The 23,368-nt window shown below is 43.7% G+C and overlaps 2 protein-coding genes across 4 annotated transcripts in view; both read right to left on the bottom strand.

Annotated features, from left to right (window-relative positions):
• Window positions 1-1,912: 1,912 nt before the first annotated feature.
• ptrhd1 (peptidyl-tRNA hydrolase domain containing 1) lies at window positions 1,913-3,250 on the bottom strand. Its single transcript, XM_046374022.1, has 2 exons — window positions 2,999-3,250; window positions 1,913-2,258 (listed from the first exon to the last, which is right to left on the bottom strand). The coding sequence occupies exons 1-2, from the start codon at window positions 3,206-3,208 to the stop codon at window positions 2,088-2,090; spliced, it is 381 nt and encodes a 126-aa protein (XP_046229978.1). The 5' UTR covers window positions 3,209-3,250; the 3' UTR covers window positions 1,913-2,087.
• A 761-nt stretch (window positions 3,251-4,011) lies between these two features.
• fam184ab (family with sequence similarity 184 member Ab) overlaps window positions 4,012-23,368 on the bottom strand; it is a 103,276-nt gene continuing 83,919 nt past the window's right edge. Inside the window, exons 17-22 of one of the 3 annotated variants that reach the window (XM_046373231.1) lie at window positions 21,345-21,529; window positions 18,292-18,438; window positions 12,520-12,637; window positions 10,965-11,069; window positions 9,143-9,399; window positions 4,012-5,037 (exon numbers count right to left, since the gene is read on the bottom strand). In XM_046373231.1, coding sequence (XP_046229187.1) covers window positions 4,956-5,037; window positions 9,143-9,399; window positions 10,965-11,069; window positions 12,520-12,637; window positions 18,292-18,438; window positions 21,345-21,529 — 894 coding nt within the window. In that variant the 3' untranslated portion in view covers window positions 4,012-4,955. Of the gene's footprint in view, window positions 5,038-8,768; window positions 9,400-10,964; window positions 11,070-12,519; window positions 12,638-18,291; window positions 18,439-21,344; window positions 21,530-23,368 lie in introns of those variants that run through there. The other 2 variants (XM_046373233.1, XM_046373232.1) reach the window with 2 other exon arrangements.

Raw genomic sequence — 23,368 nt, 5'->3', positions numbered from 1 at the left:
ACTTAAGTACAAAATCTGAGTACTACTTCCACCTGTGCTGGTTGCTGATGGAGGTTCAGCATCCTGGTGAACAGGAGTGTCACTTTAAAGGCACATTGCTTTGTTTTTCCCCCAATGTTTGTTTGGTTTTATCAAATTACAGTCAGATCTCCACAACAGATGAAATGTTTGACACGGTGGGATTATGAAGGTCGAGCAGCCAACCTCTACACAGAGGTGGAGCGGACCTGCACACCTGGATGACGCAGCCCTTTTGAAGAGAGGACAGGTAAAAGTGCAGCGCAGATTTTGTTCCCGTGTGAGCTTTCACGGCCGCGGTCTGTGAAGTATCCTCATTCTGCCTCTCATGTACATTACACTCCAACTGCTGTGAAGAAAAGGCATGTGCGAATGAGAGTGGCGTGTCTTTAGGAGGTATTCTTGGAAATGTTCTGAGGAGTAATTACATTGTGTGTAATATGCTAATTGGTCACTTTCATTCCTCAAAGTCTGACTTCAAAGTTTGATGTTGTGACTCATGAGAGCCGGCGTCTGGGTCTATGGGAATTATGACTGCCGACTTATTGTTGTTTGTCATGGTCTCATTTGTTTCCTCTTTCCAGATTTAATAATTATTGGTAAGTTCCTCAGTAAAGCGTGTCTGAAAAGGCTGGAGTGAGTTCAACAAAACATGCAGGTGGCTTCCCACATTTAGGAAATATGCAGTTTGGCCACAATTAATTTGCTGAGATTCCTGTCAATCAATGAAACAGACTTCAGCAGTCACGCAGAGGAGACTGAAATGGAATAAAAAATCTTAATGCTTCAGCATACCAAGACATTTTGGACAACGCTATGGTTCCAGCTATGTGGCAACAGCTTGGGGAAATAGAAATTAAAACATTAATGTTATCCAGAGTGCAATTTCTTATTGTTCCTTCACTTGAATGTGCAGCGTTTGTGTTGCATTAGTTTAATTCGTGGACACACAAGTCAAACGAAGAGACCAGCCATGAACCTCCTCGTGTTGGGACTATGGGGAACAGAAGCGAGTGCCATGAACCTCCTCGTGTTGGGACTATGGGGAACAGAAGCGAGTGTCATGAACCTCCTCGTGTTGGGACTACGGGGAACAGAAGCGAGTGTCATGAACCTCCTCGTGTTGGGACTACGGGGAACAGAAGCGAGTGCCATGAACCTCCTCATGTTGGGTCTATGGGGAACAGAAGCGAGTGTCATGAACCTCCTCGTGTTGGGTCTACGGGGAACAGAAGCGAGTGTCATGAACCTCCTCGTGTTGGGTCTACGGGGAACAGAAGCGAGTGTCATGAACCTCCTCATGTTGGGACTATGGGGAACAGAAGCGAGTGTCAGCCCTACGCAGTTATGATGAATACATCATTGTGGCTGTTTTTCTTTTTAGAAAACACAACTTTTTGTTTCTAGACCATCTGAAATAGGTTTACAAACCTAGAGAGTCTCAGGGCGACTTTCAGCCAGCAGACGCGACTTCGTGTTTCATGTGAAGCCAAATTTCCTATTTCTGAGCACATGTCAGAAAGGCTTTGGTGCAGGAATACTGTGTGATCCTCCTCAGATCTACTTGGTAAGATTTACGCAGCGTCTTTGCCCAACAAGCTGCAACAAGCTGAACGATAAGGAAGTGAACGTAACGAGTCATGCCTCAGCAAAACATGACAGAGCACATTTTTTTCCATCCTTAAGCTGACAGCCGGTAACGTGATAACACACATCTTAATTATTGGGGGTGATTTGTTTACTGTATGTGTTAATGTAAACTTAAACTCCAGCAGATGGCGATGCCACTGAAACATGTGTGTTAGAACGACTCACCCACTTGGGTTAACACGTTCACAAAACCAGTCTCGGTTTTGTGTTTTTCTACCACCTGAACAAATTAAGGGAATGGAAATGAACTTCGTATTTTCCAACTTTAATCGTGGACATTGGATGCACTGAGAAGAAGAAGAAGAGCACAACTTTGACATGTCCTTTTATAGATGAAACTCAAGCGCCTCTGCGGCTTCTTCCTCGCCACCGCCGCCGCCGCGCTGCAGTCCATGTGTGGACGGCGTCTTTCAGGGAGGTCATTTGAAGAGTTTGAACTTGCGCAGCAGTGGCTGGACAGTCTCTTTTGGACAAGGCTTCAGAGCCAAGCAGGTGGGGATGTTCTCCGGTTGTTCGATCCAGAGCTTGTGGGCCACCCCAGCCTGTGTGAGGCTCTCTGACAGGCCAGAGAGAGCGGCCTCATCTGGAGCCTGGGGACATTAGGTCATAAACACATGCACACAGTTAGAGTTAGACGAGGCTATGAAAGAACTGAACTTTCAGCACTTGCAATTACTTTGCATTTAACTCCACTTCTCTATGCGAGGAACACAGATATTTGTCGCTGATTGAGTACTGCGCTGTGAACCTGTCCAAACAACACGCAGCAGTGAAATTAAAACCTGTGAAAGCAGTAGTAACTGGTATTATGGTGAAATATAGCCATATAGCCATATCCAGTAACCTTAAACTTCAGCTATAATTTTAAAAACAACGTCAACCCTGATTGAGAAATCAATAACCCCCTAAAGATTATTTAATTTCTGTAATATTACAGTTATTCTTGTTTCTTTGCTTATGAGAACACACTTCTACCGACTAGACATTAAATATTGAGCATTACATTCGTAAGGAGACGCTTTTAAATTCGGCATTTAGTTTACACAGACAGAACGTTTTTCGTAGTCAAAAAGATGATTTTTAAAATTAAATTCAAATCTTGTAATTGTTTTCGCACGTTTTTGACAGAAGCTAGACAAACACAGTTAAGTTAAATCGATTAAAAGTAATACTTGATATAAATATAATATCGCCGAACAATGTAGTTAATCAGAAGAGCTTTAAATTACTATCGAATCAAGAGCGATAAGTGATAATATCTTTTGACGAGCCGCGGAGCGCTTAAGTGACAAATATTTGAATGGAGTTTGGCTTGACGTGTCGAGCTTACCCCGAGTACCACTTTATGCATGGAGTCCAGCTCTGCCAGGTACTGCTGCGTGTCCGGGTCTTCGTAGTGAAGGTGAATGGCGGCGGTGGCAGCATGACAGGCCTGAGTTATAACGGCCCCCAGGGGCCAGGACAGCTTGTGAACCAGATCCGACCGGACAACAACATACTGGACCAGCCTGCGTGGAGACCCGGCTGCCGGGGCCGCCATTTTCAGGCTGTACAGGAACGGATTCAAGGTTTGTTTATTTTCCGGTTCAGCCGCTGTGTCGTTTCTTATTAAAAGGCATCAAAACGTTGGCGCCCTCTGCCGGTCATTTTTAAAGCTTCACGACGAAATACTCAGTCGACCTACTTGTCAACCAGCAAAGAAACAATCCGTAGCCCACTCCAATTCACTGAATTAACGTATTAAAAGTATTTAAAAACAGGTTAAACAATACATCAGTTAAGTTAATTTATTTCTTATGCCAAAATTAATGATTTTACCTAACAATTTGCACCTTTTCCTCATCTTAAATCACAGAATGAACCGAATAATTTGGAGGTGAGCTGTTTAATCTTGACTATAACATACAATAAGTGGATTCATCAAGAAAACAACCAGCAGATGAATCCAGTATGGAAATAAACACGGACTGCACGCAAAGAATCTGAATTACTTTTGTCACCACTGCAAAACACTCGACTACTCTTTAATTTTTTAAACTGTTTGCAGTTTTCTGCCGCTTTCTTCTCTCTTCCTCCTCTTCGTTCTCTCTCTTCTTCTTCATCATCATTTTTTATTCTTCTCTTCTGGCTAAACTAAACACCTGCTGGCACGTCACCATCTCATAATTACTCCCCATCTCTCTTTTCCACAGTTGGCTCAGTATTTTTCTCATTTGACCTCCCAGAATTTGGCTATCAGACAAGATATTTTAAATCCCAAATGTGGTTTGTGGTGACATTAAATGAAGGGCAAACAGCAGGTTCATTCAAATAAATGACAAACAAACGCGAGTAAATGTCACAATAATTATTTATTAAGCATACACATTATAATATAAATATAAAATATGCTATTTTTGTTTTTAAAATTGGTGAGACATCATTATATCTGTGTTGAGACAGACAACCATACAAACAAGTTTTCATATTCTACCAAAATCTGCTGAAACTTCTATGTAGCTGTAACAAACTTGCCATGATGGTGCCGTCCTAAAATCAGAGCCTGTATTCATGGAGCATATCAGAGAAGTGTAACTGATCTAGGATCAGGTCCATGTAAATGTCACCATAAATGAGGAGGCAAACTGGTCTTAGATCAGCGCTCCTAGTCTAAGATGCTGTATGCAGTGGGCCCACGTACAGAGAGAGCACAATAACCTACCGTATATTTCTTTATATATAGAGAGAGATTTCTTTACTGTAGTCCAACAATGGCAATTAGCAGCATGATAACGCACCACTCATTTTTTTCTAGTTCCAAGAAACTGCAAAATAAGTTAAGGAAGTAAAGAAACAAAATAAACATCAAACATACTGATGATCATTGTCACTGTACTAAGAGAGAAACTCGTCCACAGTGAAACAATCAGAGAGAATCAAACAATCAAATCAGATCAGAGTGATGACATCTGACGGTCAGGATTTGAGTTCAGTTCAGTTTCACTTCAGTCAACCGCAGGAAGTGGATGATCATTACATTTTTTATCTTTTTTATTTTTAACCAAAGTGAAAATGAATGACATCGAGTTCTGTGCCCTTCGCTGACAGATCAATGAGAGATAATTCTCAAACCATGAATTACAGTTTCAGTGGACTGGAGCTAAAGTGAACTGAACCTATCAATGACAAGAAAGAACAAATAGTTGTAACATTTTTTTCCTCTTTTTTTTCTGTTTTTTTTTTTTTTTGTCTTCTTTTTCAAGTTTGGTTGACATGCTGAATCCTTGTGTTTGCAGGTTTGTGGTCAATCAAAAGGAAAAGTACTGAGCGAACCACTCCTGGCGCTGGGCGTCCGTGGAGTCGATGGCGGAGTCCTTTGTTTCAGGAGGGCTTCAAGACGGCAGCGCAATAAAATCACCACAACGAAAATGAAATCAAAGACAGAAAAAGACAAGTCAGGGGAGAAGCCAGAGGGTGATTCAACATGGTCTCACAGTGTGTGTGTTTTCGGTCATTAAGCCGACCAAAGTTACCAAAAGCAGGACAGTTTCAGACTCAGTCCACTGTTCAGTCTTTGGCTGCACTAAAGGAAGTGACGTTGGATTTGATTGGATTAGCTCAGCACAGTGCTGGGCTCAATAAACTAATCTGAAGGTGTGATCCATATTTATGTCCACAAGGGGGCAGCAGAGTCAATGCCAGATCCGGTAAGCCACAGCAGAGCAGAGCAGAGAAACTGGTCCATATTCCATACTACACACCCACCGCATGCAGGATGCAGTCTGTCATCAGCTGTCACTATACACTGTTATCTGTATATTAATTAATAAGCTCCACTTACTGGCTGTTCCTGAGCCACTTGTTTGTTGAGTTAATACATTATTAGTCAAATTTGTGTGCATGAATCAGTGTGTAAGTATGGAATCTGCACAGCTTTGAATTTACTCTTTGCTTGACAAACTTTGTAGGCGTTCATTTTAGACGTTTGGAAATGTTTTTAATCAATCGAGGCTAATGCAGCCTCTGTTATGTGATGCTTCCACAATGATTATCACGTAATGGTCCAACAACAGAGTTTTAGCATGACAAAGAAATCTCTACCAACTCCTTTAAACTCATAAACTAGTAGGAGTATTTGTTTTTGCAGGGACATGATAACTTATTTGTATGACCAGATGAAGCTGCTTCCTGACTCGTGTCCTCGGGAGGGAAAATGTTTTGTTCCTCAAAGTTTCAAGTAACGAGGTTGAGTGTTTCTGTCTCTCAAAACAAACACCTAATGGAGCTTCTTGTGCTTTTTAATTGGCTGCGTCTTGTATAAAGAGTCCCACAGCACCAGGGTTTGATACTGCGGGGGTCATTTCTTTTCTGTGTGTGTTTTTGTTTTCTGCGCTTGAAGAAGTCAGTTACTTCCCAAAGGCCTTATGTTTATGTAAGCCAGCCTGATACATCTTGTTTACATTGTACACTCTGGTTTAAGTTCATAAAATATTTATTGTGATATACATTCGGCTGCAAACAACACTCCCATATTAAACAAACACTGCTGACTATAAAATATCAGAAGTGATATCTCCCTACACGATCATTTGTGACCAGCCTTTCTGCCGCACAAGGCAGCCATTTTCTCTTTGTGTTAGACAGCAGGAAGTGGGCGAACTCGTTTGAGCACAATAAGTCGAAACTTTTCGTCCTTGACGGGAAGTCGAGTTGTGACAGCAGCAAAAAGAGTTTATTTTCAATCAGTGATTATTTTCTATGGATGTTGTCATTATGTGTGTTGAGAAATAAATGTTATTAAATTGTTCTTATTGGCAGGCTCGTAGAAAACGTTTGTAATCTTTGCGTAGGCATCAAGTTTCAGCTAATTAATACTTTTGAATATCATTTCAGGTAGTTTGTGTACAGAAAAGGAAGATTTTGAATGATGAATTCAATATTCCTGTTATGATTCATGTGAAAAGTCCCCTTAGAAAAGGTTTGTTGTCTCATAAAAGTCTCTTTAAGATGAAAGTACTTGAAGGACCCCGGGATTTGAGGGGGTCACATTTACAAATTGCTGATCACGGTGTTGGGTGAAGGGTTACCGTCGGTCTAACTACAAATGTTTGTCAAGAACAAAGAGAGCGCAGGGGGAGGAGGGACCAGTCGTTTAATGGAGTCTGAAAACATTTCGAGGCAGATCTATAAAATCTGACCTCATACTGTCATTGCTCGGCTCTGTTGTGAGTGTGTTTGTGTGTGTTCGCTGTGCAACCGCAAGAAGTGGATCCCATAATGACAGGTTTGTTCCAAGCCTTCGCAAAGCAGCCACCGCGTCTCAGTTTTGCTTTTTTTACATAAACAGCAGCAAAACATGCAGAAGGTTGGTAATAATAACCAAAGCATGCTCACACACACACACACACACACACTCACACACACGCTCACACACACGCTCACACATGCCGTAAACCTAAATACCCTACAAACACATTTCTTGGCATGCGATACACAAACTGCACGTATTCATGTGAGCAGCATGTTACATAATTTATCATCACATCAGTTCACACGGCGGCGACCAATCACAGCCATCGTCAAGAAGCAAGAGAACCACGGCGTGAAGAAGTAAAGCTGTTTTCAAAATAAGACACCGCGACACACAGAGGGGACAGTCCATGATAGCAAAAGACAATATCTACTTCATTATATCTTCACATGACACAGAAGTTTGTTTACTTTGTTCAAAAATAGTCAATCCCGTTTCGAGGTGAGGTGAAAGAGCGTGTGCAACATGCTGAGACTCAGGTGAGGATGACACAATGCACAACGAAAAAGCCACACACAGATATTCACAGCGAGTTGTATAACCTGTCAGCATGCAAACGGTTAGCGTGTTCACACTGACGGACTCGTGGGATGGAAAAATAAACAAACAAACAAACAAATAAATACAAACATGCCCCTTTTGCATTCCAAGGCCATTCTTTGAAGCTTCGGTCACATGAGGGACTGTTGTGCTAACGTCCCAGGTAAAATGTTAATGTCTGAACACTCATCACTCTTCTTTAAACACTGATGCTGCTGATGTCTCTCACTTCAAAATGTGCTACAGGAAAACCCTGTCGTGTCCTTTCACAAATGAGCATCAGCTGCTGTGTGATATAAGCCGTCAGGGCCCGACATCATCGAGACATCTCTTAATTAAATCTCACAACCTTAAACAGGGTAGTAAGTGGAGTGATATTCCATATTGAAAGAGCAGGTGGAAGTTTTTTCTAAAAACCTTTCTAAAGCCAAAAATGAAAGGGCAAAATTGTAAAGTCTGCGTAGCGTGATTGATCTGGTGTGATCTACTGCAAGCGGTAAACTGTAGCATATCTGGCTAACTCGATTAACACCTACAGTTTTAACCCAACACTTCAGGGCATGTGATACCAAAGGATTTTACAGGGTTACAAGTTATATTTTAAAAAAGCCATGTTTGCAACTAGCACATCCACTGTACAGAAGTACACCACAGTGTGTGTGTGCCAGCCTGGACGCTGCGGACGCGGAGTTTAAGCTAACGTTAGTCCAGCAGTAGCAGCTACAGTTGTTAGCTGAGGTAACACTTTTCTCTCCTGACATTAAAAGTGAAATACACTGCTAGAAAATTGGAGCAATAAAGCATAAATCTAACCACTGTTGTGTGTAAACCACAAGCGGATAGACAGTCTGATCTTAGCTTACACGGCACGTACAATCGCAGAAGTAAGCGAACTCTTTCTGCACTGTAACTAAAGAACAACGCAGTTCATTTGCTTCTTATAAAAGGACCATCAGCTTGTGAAGATGCTGACTGTAGACTGAGCGAAAAAGCACACATTTAGGTTGTGTTTCAAAACGCCGGAGATGAGACGGTTTATATTAGCTTAGTAAGCTAGCGAGCTGCTTGATAACAAACTCTACTAGTGACAGGTGTCATTTAAGTCAGCGAAATTTAAGAAACGTTTGTCCACTGGCTGAAATCAGTCACAAATTACTCCGAATTTAAAAACTGTAAACTGCCTGTGTATTGCACAAGGACAGAAAGCTTGGCGGGCGTTGCAACAGTAGCTAAAGGAGGTGGGAATTAGCCAACGGTCAATCACAACACATTGATTGAAAACTTTTATTTTACACTCGGCAGCTTGCGATGACAATGATTTCATGCTACTTATGGCTTATGGAAGGGCCAGACTTGGCAGGAAGGGATGGAAATGTAAAACACCAGTTACTGTCCCACTGAGAAGTTTCTTTTCCAAAACCAGAAACAACAGAGTTCTGGTGTTATTTTGAGGCTTTTGTGAAAGAACAAACAGCCTAAAATACAGTTCCTACATTCAAAATTTGACTCGAGCTCAGAGTCAAATCAGTTAAGTGCTTTAGCCTCTTTAACCAGCAGGTTTTTCCAATTGAACTAAAGTCTGTGATTGGATGACTGATGCGTGGACTGACCAGCTGCTGCCCGCCGGGGCTGAAAAGGTCTCACCTCATGAATTTCTTGGGTTCGGTGGGAGGGGTCGGCGGGGGAAGAGGTTTGTTGGAGTTGAATTCAAGGTGGTGGAGGGGGGAGTTGGGGATGGGCTCTAGGCGGCTGGGCTGGGCTGGGGGCGGGGGTGGAGGCTGTGGGGGCTGCCCACTTCCTGAACCTGCCACGCCCACGCCCACACCTGCTGCCTCCATAGCTCTGACATTAGGAGAGCTGCTGAATCTGCTGGCTGCTGTTTTCTCATTCTTTCTCTTTTGCTACACAGAAAAAAAGAAAAGGAGGGGCATGGGGGTCAAAATGGAGCAAAAGGGAAGTCTGAAACAAAATAATAATAGAATATAGGAAGAAATGGAGGGAAAAAAAGAAAAATATAGTACAGGGAGAGCCCTTGAGGTCCATCCAGTGAGAGACAGGAAAGAAGCAGCGTGCTAACTTGATCATGTTTGAATACGGAACGAAGCGGAGTGAATGGATCAATCTGAAGACTGGCATCAATCAGTCTCAGCTTTAAAGCATCAGTCGCTCTGAGCAGAATGGAAGTTCAGAAGTTCAGATGAAGAGAGATGTGTCAGCGGTAGAAAACATCTCACACTAACAAATGGCTTGGAAAGCAAAGGAAAGCTGGAGAAAAACAGTCAGGAAGAACAATCAAATTGACAGGAAGAATCAGTCGCACATTTGGAGGCACAAACACATGATAAATAAAAACTAGCACACGGTGAACACTCCACACATATACAGATATGTGGAAAAAATACATGTAACAGCGAGAACAGAAATAGTGGAAGTTATAGAACCTGAGAGATGATGTAAAGAGTCACATACTGATCATGCAGTGGAGACCATTCAACTCAAGACGTACTGTCAGAAATCTAACGCCTTTCAGGAGCTTTGAAAACATATTTTCTTAAATGGCTCCTTAGAGACGGGATCCTACGTGACCACACAATTTTCTGCCAGACTCTGAACAGTTTTGGTCATTTCACTGAAGAGATTTTCTGATTGTTTCTATGCCATTTGACTGGTATGAAGTGGGCAGGGCTCAGCTGGTACCAAACTGACACATCACACGTGTGTCGGCTGAATACTGGACCGGGATTGGCTTCTTAACTATGTGTGATGTCCCAAATCACGATCATAGACTCCGCCTCTTCAATGAATGTTATATTGTGGCGGGACATTGAATCTGACAGCCTGTGACACCTTGGCTTAAATGCTGTACCAAGAAATGAGACCGTGGTAGGTACAACTATAAGCCTCCACACTTCATAGCAGTGGTGCTCCCATTTTTAAACAAGTGAAAAAACACTACAACTACACTTCCCATGAATCATGTTTTTTTCCCTGTCCTCTTTCACCGTCCTTTGTTTGTACTGAAAAGGATACACTTGTTAAAATTGATTTCTCCATCACCCTGTGAACATCTGTCATTGCAGTGAACTCTGAAAGTTTTAGCTGTTTCCCCTGGAACATCATAATCCTGACTTTTACCATAAAAACAACTTCTCTTTGTGCTGTTGTGGCATAAAAGAGTTTGACAAATTTCCTGCTCAGTTCAACCTTGAAACATTCGGGTAGAGACTGAAAATCTGCTCAAAACGTTGACGAGACAATTTGAAAATGATTGTGGTCACGATTTACGGTTGTTACAACGCAATAGCAGCTTTTTAAACTTTCAAACTTCAGGACTGGCTGTGTTGATCAGCCTTGACGGATATGAAATGAGATGGAGTGGATATCATCTTTGCTATGTAGAAAAACAAGGCGACATGCTTATCAGATTGCCCCTGTGTGTGGCCGGTTGCAGGATATCAGGGCCTACCTTGATGAGCGGGTTGATCACTCCAACGTTCGGACTGGCGTTGAACACTTTGTTGAAGTTGGTCTCCCTGTTGACAAGCTCCAGCTGGTAGAACTTCTTGTCGTCCTGGAGGAGAAAACCGCGTTAGCTGACAGGCAGCAGGAAGTGGAAGACTCAAGTGACTGTGGAAAGACTGGAAATCAAAGTTTTAGAGGGACACATACTTGATGTTACAGATTAATACCTTCACGAAAACTACATCAGAACATTAATTCTATCCATTTTAACGTCCTCTAAATTCTTCTTCCTATCTGAATGTGGGACCTGTGAGTTACCTTTAAAACCCTCAACTCTTCACCTCGAAACGACTGCAGGCTGTGGATCTCAGACACGAGCCCATGACTCAGGAACCTCGATGGCAACAGCACTACACCATGACAAATTGGTTTATAAGATTTATGAAGTCACCTTCATGTGATTAGCCTTGTGTTATTGTCAACTGTGTTCCAGACAAACTCAATGAGCAATAATGAGGTGAGGAAGATGAGGGAGATCTCAAACTGTCTGAAAGACGGAAAGCAAGGTGGGCCACGTTGACGTCAAGTGTGTGACAGTCCACAGACAAAGCTTCAAATAAGATTACAAACTTCCGCTGTCTTTTACCGTTTTACGATTTCAGACACTTCTTTGAAGATCGCATACAAAAGCCAACACAAAAGTAAATTTAGTCTAAAGTTTACCATTTGGATAAGTTAAAAGTCAAGCTAGGATGTCGGAAATAAATGCACTATAATCATCTTTGATCTCTGTTTAATCAGCTGTTTTAAAGGCCTTAAGTGGTTCTTATCCCGTCTTTCAGGCAGACCAACGGTTTAGTAAACACCCTTATGAAATTTGGTATGTCTCAGGGCTGTGTCTTGGGTTTAAGAGATTAAGGTTCTGTCTTAATCTCATTAGTATGGCTCTGCAGTATCTTTCCTCTATTACACTGCCGCTATACAACACTTCATCCCTCTAAACATCAAAAGTGGTCACTAAACTGAAGACCTGGATGACGACGGACTGATTTCTCTTATTGGCCTTCTACCTGACAACCAGATGAGAGTATCAATGCCACTCTTGCGTCTGTGTGTTTAGCTTAAGTCAGGAGGTCAACAACCTTAGCAGAGGAAAAAACAAACCTTCCTTTCTCAAAAGATACACCCGCTAACACCAGTAGACAGACACAAGAGTGGCATCAATCCTCTAATCAAACTCTCGGCAAGAAAGCAAATAAGCATCAAATTCACCTCAAGAAAGCGAATAAGCATTTCCCTCAAATGTTCGAGTTTTGATGGGTCATAAGATAAATTCAGTCTCAAACTTTCCTTGTGTCCAGACTGCTGTAATTCTCTTTATTTACACTCTGATGGGAAACGTTTCCTAAAAAAACGTTTAGCTTTGTGGAATATAATGTCAATTAAAAAAAAAACTTGTACTATTACAGATGGAAGCCAAAAATAATCATGAAATGGGATACTTTCCTCTTGGCGCGTCCTCCTGTAGCACACATATTAGTTCATCAGCAGTCACCTACCACCAGTTTCTTGACGAGGGTTTCTCTCTCAGACACCATGTCCTTCAGTTCAGCGATCATCTGCAGATCCTCGGGACGGCTCTCCCGGTTCCTGAACTTCTCCTCTGTTCCTTCCAGCCTGTAAGACGAGACAAAAAACACAACCATAAATATTCTGCATGAGAGATCCACTGAGCACCACTGCAGGATCAGACTTCTTAAGTAATCAAAATGTAAGGCAGCACTCAAAAAAAAAAAAACTGCTCAGAGCAACCAGGTTGTGTATGCAGTTTCATCAGAGTGAAATATGCAACATCATACATCAATTACATCAATTACACATCATAAAAGAGCAGGAGTGCCAGTCAGGTGAACCTCTTAGATCTCGTACTTTATAGTTTAAGGACTAGATGTTAAGAGAATTAAATGCATATATTACCGGGATGAGTGATTCACCTGCTTTCCTTTTCCATTAGCTTTTGATCAATAAAACAGTAATTGTCCCCGGTCCCTTCCCTTCCCTGCCATCTTCTCTCCTCATCACAAAAACCATTAAGGGGTTGGGCGTTCAGTTCAGGAGCAGGACTGCGTAGTTCCTCCTCCTCCGGAGGTTGTTTTTCCTCTTTGAGTTATGAGAACTTTCAAAAGTTATAATGGATTTTTGTTATTTTCCGACTGGCCCTCAGAGAAATCACCACTTGTGTAAAACCTCGGACTGATTTACTATTCTGTGACATTTTCCCGAATGCAACACGTGCTAAAGATTGCAGAGCATAACGGGGCATCGAATGGCTGAAATATTCTTCAAGCAAAGAACAACCAATCGTAAGTGACACTGTTGTCAGACTGTCGTAAAATGAAACAACAGCAGCACATCGTTTAGAGAACCAGTGCACTTTGGAAAGATTTTTCCAGTTTCAGAAATTCATCTTTAAAATGTCACAGCACACAAGATAAGATCCAAGTCATCAGCTGGTTCATTGCTGTGTTGATGCTGAGATGAACTGTTCATCAGAGTGTCTTCTGAGCACTTAGAAGCTTCAAGCATCTTTCACCATCCTGCAATTTTTAGTTTGGGTAAACAGAATTTGGAGCAAGTTGTTGCCGTTGTTGTGTTCACGACACCCTCGAAGTACCAAAATACAAGTTTAAACTGAACGAGGTTCAGAGAGCTTCAGCTGTTGGGAGTTCACTTGTGTCGTTTCTTGGACACCAGACTTTCTCAGGAAATGTCAAACAAGACTTCTCTGCCGGTTTCGCTGTGAGCCCATTTCTGGCTTCACCAATACCTTCTGTGACAGTGAGCTAAACGAGCCTTTCACCTCCCACACAGCCACAGTACAAGCCACTGAGGGGCATCTTCCTGACATTCACGCCACAGTGTGAAATCACACTTTCTTAAAGGCCGAGTCCCAGAGCAGCGTGTCATCCCGATAAACTGCAGTCTCTCCAAGGAGCGTCCGTCGCTGTGCCGAGGCAGCCGCCGGAGCCCTGCTCAGTGATACTGATGCACACCGATCTGCGATTTCATCAGATATACTGTCTGCTGCTGCTGCTGCTGCTGCTGGTCCTTCTGAGCGCTTCTGATAGCCGATTCTTTGTGATCTTCCCGTTTGGCGAATCCGTCTTGCTGCAGTGGCAGTGTGAGTCCTCGGCAGGGACTGATTGCTTTGCAGCAAAGGGAAGGGAACATGTTAAACTTACATCATGGGTGCTAATCTTTACAACACTTTGCATTCGCTCTTGAGGCCAGCAGAAAAACAAGCATCCATTCAGACGTCCATTAGCAACAGAGCAGTGCTGATGGAGCTCACTGAGACTGGTGGTTTTATTCTGCTCGGTGTGCAGCTGGTTGTGAGTGTGTATATATAAATATATATCTTTGCATTAGCTGGTTGAACTGTGGCTGTATTTCCTCTGGGCGGGAGCACACTGAGGCCAAATATTTAGTGTCCAGCTATTTCACGCCCGACTACCACAGCATCAGCAACCCTCCAGTGAGCAGGAAGACCCTCTGTGGCACGCAGCTGGAGCATCAGTGACGCGTGAAAGACAAGCCAGTCCGGTGTCACCCACGGCATTCATCACATGTTGGGTCTAAGATCACATGAACAGAATATTTGCTGCTGTACCTGCTGTTGCTCGGTTTAGACGCAAGCCATCAAACTGACTTTCCTGCACGACAGGAAAATCCACGTCGGTCTGCCGGACACACACTACTGCTCCGAACAGCTAAAGCTTCGCCGAGCCGCTTCGCTTCATCAGGAATGAGTTTGTTTTGGTGTCTGTTTTCAAGGTGCTCGAATTTAAAACAAACCCAAACTGACAATGACTGCTGGCGAAGAGGACGTGTTGGGTCAGTGTGTGTTTTGTCGCTTACATGTTATGTTTTTGGTCTTTATTACAGAAATGATTCTCTCCTTTCACAGCCAAACCGGAGACCTCAGAGAACACAAGTCTAGGCTGTCAGTGCACCGTCAGTGGTGTCAGTGTTCACGTGCTGACTGTAATTAGGTTTTCAGGTAGCGTCACTTGCAAGCTGGGATATGTGACTACGAACTGCATCTTTAGCTGGCATGATGACCATAACACTCACAACCAGTAACCCTCAGACCTGCTTTCCAACTCCCAGAGGACCGACCAGTAAGGCACAGACGCAGGTCAAAATCTTTAACCAATCATCATACTTCTAAGATGGAGCATTCTCAGCAGCAGTGTAGAGAGAAGGACTCATCAAGAGGGACGAGGCTGTCGTCACCACTGTGATTAATTAGGCGGGAGATGCTGGGGGTTTAGACAGATCTGTGGATAGTTAATTAGATGGGAGACAGCGGATCGTCTCTGGGGGAAGGCCCCGGAAAGGCCTCTTTACTGAATAAAGTGAAGAATCTGCCAGAAAATAAAAACTGCTGACCATTAAATTAAAGCTGGCCCAGAAAACTGGTCAAAATAACACAGGAAGTGGACACTTAACAACCTGTTTGGGATTTGTGAACTTAATTCACTGTACTTTACTGTCTTACCACACTTAATTCTTATTGTCCAGTCTTATTTGCTACAGTATAAATGAATGAAACGGCAACAGGCACTAAGATCAAATGTCAGCACATCCATCTCCATGGCAACTGAGCCAACTCCATCCTTTGATCGAGACAAAGTGAGAAAGTCGACCTCGAGTCGAGCTGTCACAAATCTTGAGCGAGTAAGAACTTGACTAAAAAAGTAAAACTAGGCAACACTGTACATTCTGATATTCTTCATGTATCCGTCCAGCTGTCCTTGTCCTTGTACTGCAGTGGAGACGCTCTTTGACCTTCTTACACGTCTCGTGTACTGCAGGCTGTGTTTGCCTGTACATCCACTTTAGTCCAGCAGGTGGCGCTTTGCTCTCAGCTGAGTCAGAGGAAAAGGAGGTCAGCTGTGAAGGGGATGCTTGCTCTCTGTGTATCTCCTCACTCTGTGGTTTTCTTTCCTTAACTCGCTCTCTTTTCATCTGTTGTCCTCTGTCTGCCTTCTCCTGAGGTTTGCCTCAGCTCATTTCTGTCCTCCGCTGCCCATCGGCAAATTCACCTTTCAACTCAATTCTTTTCTCTCTTTTTGTCCCTACCGCCCATCCATCATCCTCTGCGGATCTCTGTCTTCACCTGCGATCATTCATACACTCCTCGTGCTCGTTTATTCTCTGTAGGCGCACCCTCAGCCCGCAGCCTGCAGCCTGCAGGCCGCAGCCCGCAGCCTCTCAGCTTCCTCTCCATAGCTTCACTACAGCACTGGCTTCATCCAATCTGACATCTCCTCCCCGACGGTATCTTCACTCGACGTCATCTGCGTGTCATCAATAATATAAATCTTCATCTTCGGTCATAAAAAATGTCCTTCCAGAAATGAGATTCTTAGATCGTGGTACCATTACTCTCTGAGCTAAACGCCTTTGATCGTCTATACGTTAGCTTTGATCTCGGCGAGTTCTCTGCGACTGGTATTTCACACCACTGATGTTATTCCATACTGTGCACTTGGCAGGTCACAACCCCACATCATATTAAACCCGTCACACATGCACTGCTGTGATCCGACGTCAGCATCTGTCGAGTCTTAGAATCGAACAAATTCAGTGTTTGTTTAGAGGTGAATTTGATGCTTTATAAGCAACATGTTTTAATGTTTTGGTTGGAAAAAGCTTGTGTGGTTGAGTTTGATTTATTTAAAAGTGAATGACTGCAGTATTCTTACACGTTAGGTGGTTAATTTCCGGCAAGTTGGGAACCAAAGAGAATACTGAGATTTTTATTCTCGCAGTGTAGAAAAGGTTTTGAAACAGCTTTTAAGAAGACAAAATTTAAAATAAAAATTCCAAAAAAACGGTTTTATGTTTGTATTTCCAAAAACCCTTGGAACAGCAAAATAGCCACAGTTTAATCTGGATTTAACCTTTTTATTTTAATTCGATGATTTTTTTTTTTCTCTGCTGTAGCTTTCTGCTTAAAGGGTGATGACGCGAAATCTTCCCTGCGTCTCCTCTTTGGTTCACACTTCAGTGAAGGAAACAGTCAACACATCAGGCTCTGCTCAGTTTCTGTGTTTCTGTGACGCATGTTGACGCACATCCGAGCTGAACGCAGCGATTGTTCAGGCAAACACACATCCAGAGTATGAAATCTGGCAAATCTGAACGGTTCCGATATCAATCTTTCATTACGTTGGAATGAGTTGTCTGAAAAACAACTGCTTTGGTCAAAGACTGCAGGGAAGCAGCAGACAGTGCTGGAATTTGTTTCTCTCTTCTGTTAATCTTTGATTTCATGGAGTCATTTTTATCTTTTTGAGTTTTTCTTTGTTTTGAAAACGGAAATGCATCGTCTCCAGGAGGATGCAGATCGGGTACCGACCGAAGCTGCGACGGTAAATCTTAGCTCTTAGTGAGCCAGTTTGGTCATGCACCGTCGTGCTTGGTGCAGCACGTTTATGACGAGCGACAGAAGCAATGCGATTAGCTGAGAAGAAAATACTTCATCACAGCCGCCTCCTCTTTATTCTCCACTTCACCTGACACAAATGAAAACAAAAACAGTCTGCGGGGAGGCGACAAACAGCTGTGTGTTCAGAATGTCCGAACTGTCATGTGATTTTTTTTAAAGTCATTGCATTTGATGTAGTGGAAGAGTAAATGCAGAAGATGTGGATAAAGTCTGTGGAGGAGAAAAGAGAAACCAGGAGAGTTCAGGCAGATGTGAATGCATCATTTGTTGTTCTGCCTACAGGAAACTCTGCCGTTTTAAGCTTCCACTCAGCACCTGACAGCAATCAGAGTTTCAGAGACTGAAGAGACTCGAGACCTTGACCTGGACTTGAGATTGGGGCTTGTGAACAATCTTTTTGGTGAAATGTCTGACGAGCACGAGATAATTGCCCTCCTCTTCCTTATTATCACCACACATCTGGTGTGTGCGCCACAGATGATGCTACAGTAACACAACCATAGCACACACACCAGCAGCAGCTGTGACATTCGTCATAAATTCTGACTACGTCACACTTTATCAGACACCCGCGAGCACGCCAACGTGCTCAGCTCAGATATCTGACATTAGCTTGTTACTAGCTTTGTGGCTAAGGAACTTGATCAGATTAAAAAGACGAGTGACACACTGTTATCTGTGGGACCTCCGGGTTTTCTGTATACTGTGTGTGCACTGAGTCAGACTCGACTTGGACTGGCAAATCATGACTTGTGAGCATCTCTGATCTGCGCACGTGGCAGTTAAGACTTGAGTGTTTACAGCAGGTACGTACAGTATCTGAAGGGCGGAGATCTTGTCCTTGAGCACTTCCTGGGCTTTGTTGAAGTCCGACAGCATGTTCTGCGTCTCCCTGCTGTGGGCGGCGCTCAGTTCGGCGAGCTCCCTCTCGTGTCTCTTCGTCAACTCTTGTTCATGGGCCCTGAGGACAGAGAAGAATGGTCAGCTGAGTTTCTGAGGGAAGACTGGGACCACGGAAGATATTTCTTCCTGACTGCTATCCAGCGTGAGATCTCGTCTCCTGCACCTGACAAAATGATCATTCAAGTATGAATAAACTTTGATATATCAACGTTTGGTTACCATGATGCGTCATATTTTCAATTTATTTTCACGCCCCTAAAAAAATCCTCCCTGATGAAGCTGTCTGAGCCTCTCCAGTGACGTCACTTTTCAAGTTTTGGGACAGAGTGAGGCACGTCCAAAATGTCCTGTGGCTCACAAATTTTATCTATTTATTTTCCAATGGGTGACATTTCCCTTTAAGACTTAATCAGGACCTGCAGACTCTCCTTCTCCGTCCTCCTCTCCCAGGAGAAGCGAACATAATGAATTGTTCCACAGAGGAAAGTGTGGTGAGATTAGACAAAGGAGACAGATGCACAGAGCGAATTCCTCGAACATAATTGCAAGAAAACATGCTATGAATGTAATTATGATGGAAATAAGACAGCAAAATAAGAGCAAAACCCAACATGAGGGTAAATGTGGTGTGGAAAAGTGCAAAAGTGTGACACATGTGCAGAAAGCGTGTAAGAAAATCCTTCCACTTATCAAAACTATTGCATTTGCAACGCAGAAGGTTTCTCCACTGGAGGGGAGGAGCCAAAGGAAGAGGAGGATGACGGAAAAAGGGAATGAAAGAGGACGATAATTAAACGAGGAGGAGGAAAAAGACGGCTGAAAGGGCTGTGAGGATGGAGGAGAGACGTGGATGTCTGCCTGCCTCTCACTCTGACTGAGCCAACTCTCCCCGAGGGCCGCACATCTTATCTCTCTCTGCTTCCTCTTTTATTTATTTATCAGCCTATTTTTATCCCTGTGACCAGGATTCAGACGGGGAGTTACGCAACAGAAGGAGAAATGTGCTGCGCATGGGCGTGCCAGAGAGAGAGAGACGCCGCCGAAACATAAAGGCCAGCAGCACATGAATTAACGATAGAGAAGAAAGCACCACGAGTGCAGTCATCTCTCTCTCACACACACACACACACACACACGCATAAATCCATGGCTACGGATTGATACTAATGAGTGGCTGGACCACATTAGCCGTACAGCAGTTTAAAAAATTCATGACATGCCGCAGGGAACAACATGATTATAGATTCCATTTTGCTGTTACCCAAAATAACCTTCACATCTCCTCATCAATGGGCTGCTGACACAGGATGTCAGGTAGAGAGAGAGATAATCTGATCCGACTCGTTTGGTTGTTCTCCTCCTTTCACGCTGGAGTGTTTTCCTCAGGACGGGAGCAGGAGGAGGATTGCAGAAACTATCGTCATCCAAATGGGCTAAGAGAAGTTAAATTCAGCAACATGCACTGATGACAGGGGCCACTGAGAGCACAGAGCGCTGTGTGTGTGTGTGTGTGTGTGTGTCTGTGTGTGCACGAGTGTGTGTGTGTGTGTGTCCTTCTCCAAGTGTTTGGAAAACAGCGTGTCGTTTCTCTACACTTATTGTTCCTGAAGGACACTTCAACATTTTGGGAAATAGTTGAAAAATGTAAACATTTTTGGAGTCTGTGACGTCTCGGTTTGAATCTGCACTCAATCTCGTCTTTCCGCTGACTTTACACGCAGTCACGCCGCCTCTTAAATCTTCTTGTTCTGTTTGAACATGCAATTAGCGGTGAGCTGATTTTTGCTTTATGCTAACTTGTGCTAAGCTAAGCTAATCACGTTTGTGTCCAGCTCACCGGACGTAACACCTGATCAGTCTGTCCATCTCCCTCTCTGAATGAGAGCAGGTATGTTATGTATGTATTTCTTTATTCAGCCGCATCATTAAAACCACATGCTGGATATTTTGCAGGTCCCCATTTGTGCTGCCTGAACAGCTCTGAGCTGTCAGGGGGAGGGACACTGGACCTCTGGGGGGATTTTGTGGTCACCGGCATCTGAATGTTAGATCCTCTGGGCCCTGTTCATTGAGGGTGGGGCCTCCAGGTGGAGGGCCACACCTGGTGGGAGGGTGGATTCTGTTTATTCCAGCACATCCCACAGATTCTCGATCAGGCTGGGATCCTTGAGTCATCCCTGAGCTGTTTTTGAAATGTGACGGGGGTACACTGTCCACCTGGGGGGAGGTTGCTGCTGACAGGAAGAGCCGTTGCCATGGGGTGGGTGGGGTGGGCGGTGGGGGTGTCAAAGAACGGCCACATGATCGCCAGATGCCAAAGTTCCCCCGCAGAACAGTGCATTGTAAACACACGATTCATGTTATTCACTTCACCTGTCGGCGGTGTTAATGCTGTGCATCTCTAACTAAAACACATCTCAAAGTCTTTATAGACAGAAAATTCACAATTCAAATGAAGAGCATGAAAATGAAAAACAAAACGAATCACTGAGTTTGAGAGACAAATATTCATCGGTTCATTAAGATAAACTGTGCTACGAACGCGTCAGGATGTTGTGTGTGTGTCCAGGACACACAGAACACACAAAATCTGAGGAAGAAAAGAGAAGACATCTTGTTTGTAAAAAGGCTGATGTCAGTCTGACAGCTGCTGGCTTTGAAGAGAACAGTAAGAAGTCACTTTTCTAACAAACGCGATGGCTCATGTTTCAGCTGTCGTACCTCCAGCTTGACAAAGATGAAACAAAATGAGTGCATTGTCATCTAATCTGCCTTGAATGGTGAAGTGAGGCAGTCTCCACACACAGCTTTTCCAAAAAGGAAACTACTTCAGTGTATGAGCAGCCTGGTTAAGTGAACCAGGAAGTGGCTGAACAAGTTTTGAAGCAGTAATAAACTCCTTCTCCAAGTGTTAATGAACAAAGTCAGCTCGGTTTCAGTTCCGCTCCGAGCGCTGACTCATACCTGATCTGCTGATTGGCTTCGCTGCGGATCTTGAGCACCTCCTTGCCCTTGAGCTCCAGCTCTTTAGTCAGAGTGCTGATGTTCTCGTTGAGCGTGTGGATCTGGTGGTCGAGCTGAGCGATGTGGTTCTTCCTCCTGGAGACCTCCTCCTGCAGCTCGGTGATCCGGCCCAGCAGCTCGCGCTCCTGGGATTGAAACAAAAAAACAAACCTCAGATCAGCTCATTTTCATGGTTTAAAGAGCCGAGCTCCCACTGAGGTTAAATTGCAGGCTCTCTCTGACCGACTTCACCTCTGACCTTCAAAGCAAAGCCAGTCATTTACTTCAGGTCATCAACGTGGACCGAGAGGCACCGGGCGGCTTGGTAGAGTATCGCCAAGCTTATTTTGGCTAACTGTATATCTAATTAGGCGTGTAACAGACCATACTGTTACATCTTAGGTTGTAAGCATTCAATATTTGTGGGCTGTGAAGGAGGACAACACCCGCTCGTCTCGTCTTAAAACCAGAAACTCCAGTGTCAGTGTTGAACCTGACCTGTTGCACCTTCCCGCAGCTTCGTTGATTGAGCTGTGAGTAACAGCAGGACGGGTAGACTAGACGGACTGTTCCTTTACAGCTCAGACAGCTGAGACACTGGACACTGAATACATGCTAGAAACCTGTTTTTGTGCCAGATGCGTAGACAGATCAGAATCAGAATCAGAATTCCTTTATTAATCCCTGGAGGGAAATTCTTGAATCCCTGGAGGGAAATTCTTGATGTGTATTACATTGTAGCTACAAGTGACACTGCTTAAAAGAGTTGGTAAATTTGCTGTATTAGATCTTATGTAAGACGCTATATTTATGTAAATGTGGGTGGACGACATTTTAATATAATTCGCATAATTCAGCAGCATCACAAATTATAGCCTTAACCGGACTTTGAGTTGAATAATGAATGAGATGATTAATTCACAGCGAGTGAGTCAAAGTTCTGGTAAGCTGACAGTGAATGTTAATGAACAAACTGACAATGAAAAGTAATATTCATTATCTTTCACCGTCCAACAATGCACCACAGTCATAGATACCCACGTGCAGATGATAACGGTCGTGTTGCTAACATGAACGCGCTGAACGGTTCTGACACACACGCACACACACACGCACACACACACACGTTATGACGTCCCTTAGACCTTTCATTGGTGCAACCAAAACAAATAAGTTAATAATACAATAAATTGTACCTTGTAAAGGAAGAGAGCACCTTCACGCCATCTGAGGAGGACCCAGTTCAGTCACAAATTTGACAAAAACTACAAAAGTGGCGTGCAAACATGAAGGAGCTCATCTGAATCACTCCATCGGCTCGTGAATTATCAAAGTGCAAACAGTGACCGACTGTCCAAATGACTCACGATTCTGATTCAGAGCTGCTCTTTACTTCAAACAAAAGATCAGGCTCGCAACAGGTGTGATTTAGAAGTGATTGTCCCAACAGGCTGGGAGTGAATCCAACCCAGTCAGACATATAAAGGATGTTGATAACATAAGTGACTTACTATTTCTAAAGTTCAGTAGAAGTTTCTCAGCTCGGTTTTTAAATTCCACTGGGACTGAGAGGCCTCTCTGGATATCACCAAGAGAGACTCCTACATGAGTCTGAATCGCGTGGTAGATCGTAACACTGTAGCATCTCTAACTGTGGTAACACCATTTTAAACCTCCTCATTGTTTTTGTTACATATCCATCCATCCATTTTCTATACCACTTATCCGTCAGGGTCGCGGGGGAGCTGGAGCCTATCCCAGCTGACTACAGGCGAGAGGCGGGTTCACCCTGGACTGGGACTGGACATTAACCTAATGTGCATGTTTTTGGTATTGTGGGAGGAAGCCGGAGAACCCGGAGAAAACCCACGCAGGCACAGGGAGAACATGCAAACTCCACATAGAAGGGCCCAGACCGGGATTCGAACCTCGAACCCTCTTGCTATGAGGGGACAGTGCTAACCACTGCACCACCGTGCCGCCTT

Source organism: Scatophagus argus, chromosome 19 (genome assembly GCF_020382885.2).
Source record: "Scatophagus argus isolate fScaArg1 chromosome 19, fScaArg1.pri, whole genome shotgun sequence".
Lineage (NCBI taxonomy): Eukaryota > Metazoa > Chordata > Actinopteri > Scatophagidae > Scatophagus > Scatophagus argus.
Note: the sequence above shows the minus strand (reverse complement) of the source record. Positions and strands in the feature narration are given on the sequence as shown.

Excerpts from the sequence above, each read along its gene's own strand:
- ptrhd1 (XM_046374022.1), bottom strand. The coding sequence starts at position 3,208 with ATGGCGGCCCCGGCAGCCGGGTCTCCACGCAGGCTGGTCCAGTATGTT. Across the intron at positions 2,259-2,998 it reads TGCATAAAGTGGTACTCGGG|GCTCCAGATGAGGCCGCTCT; the intron begins GTAAGCTCGACA and ends TAATGTCCCCAG.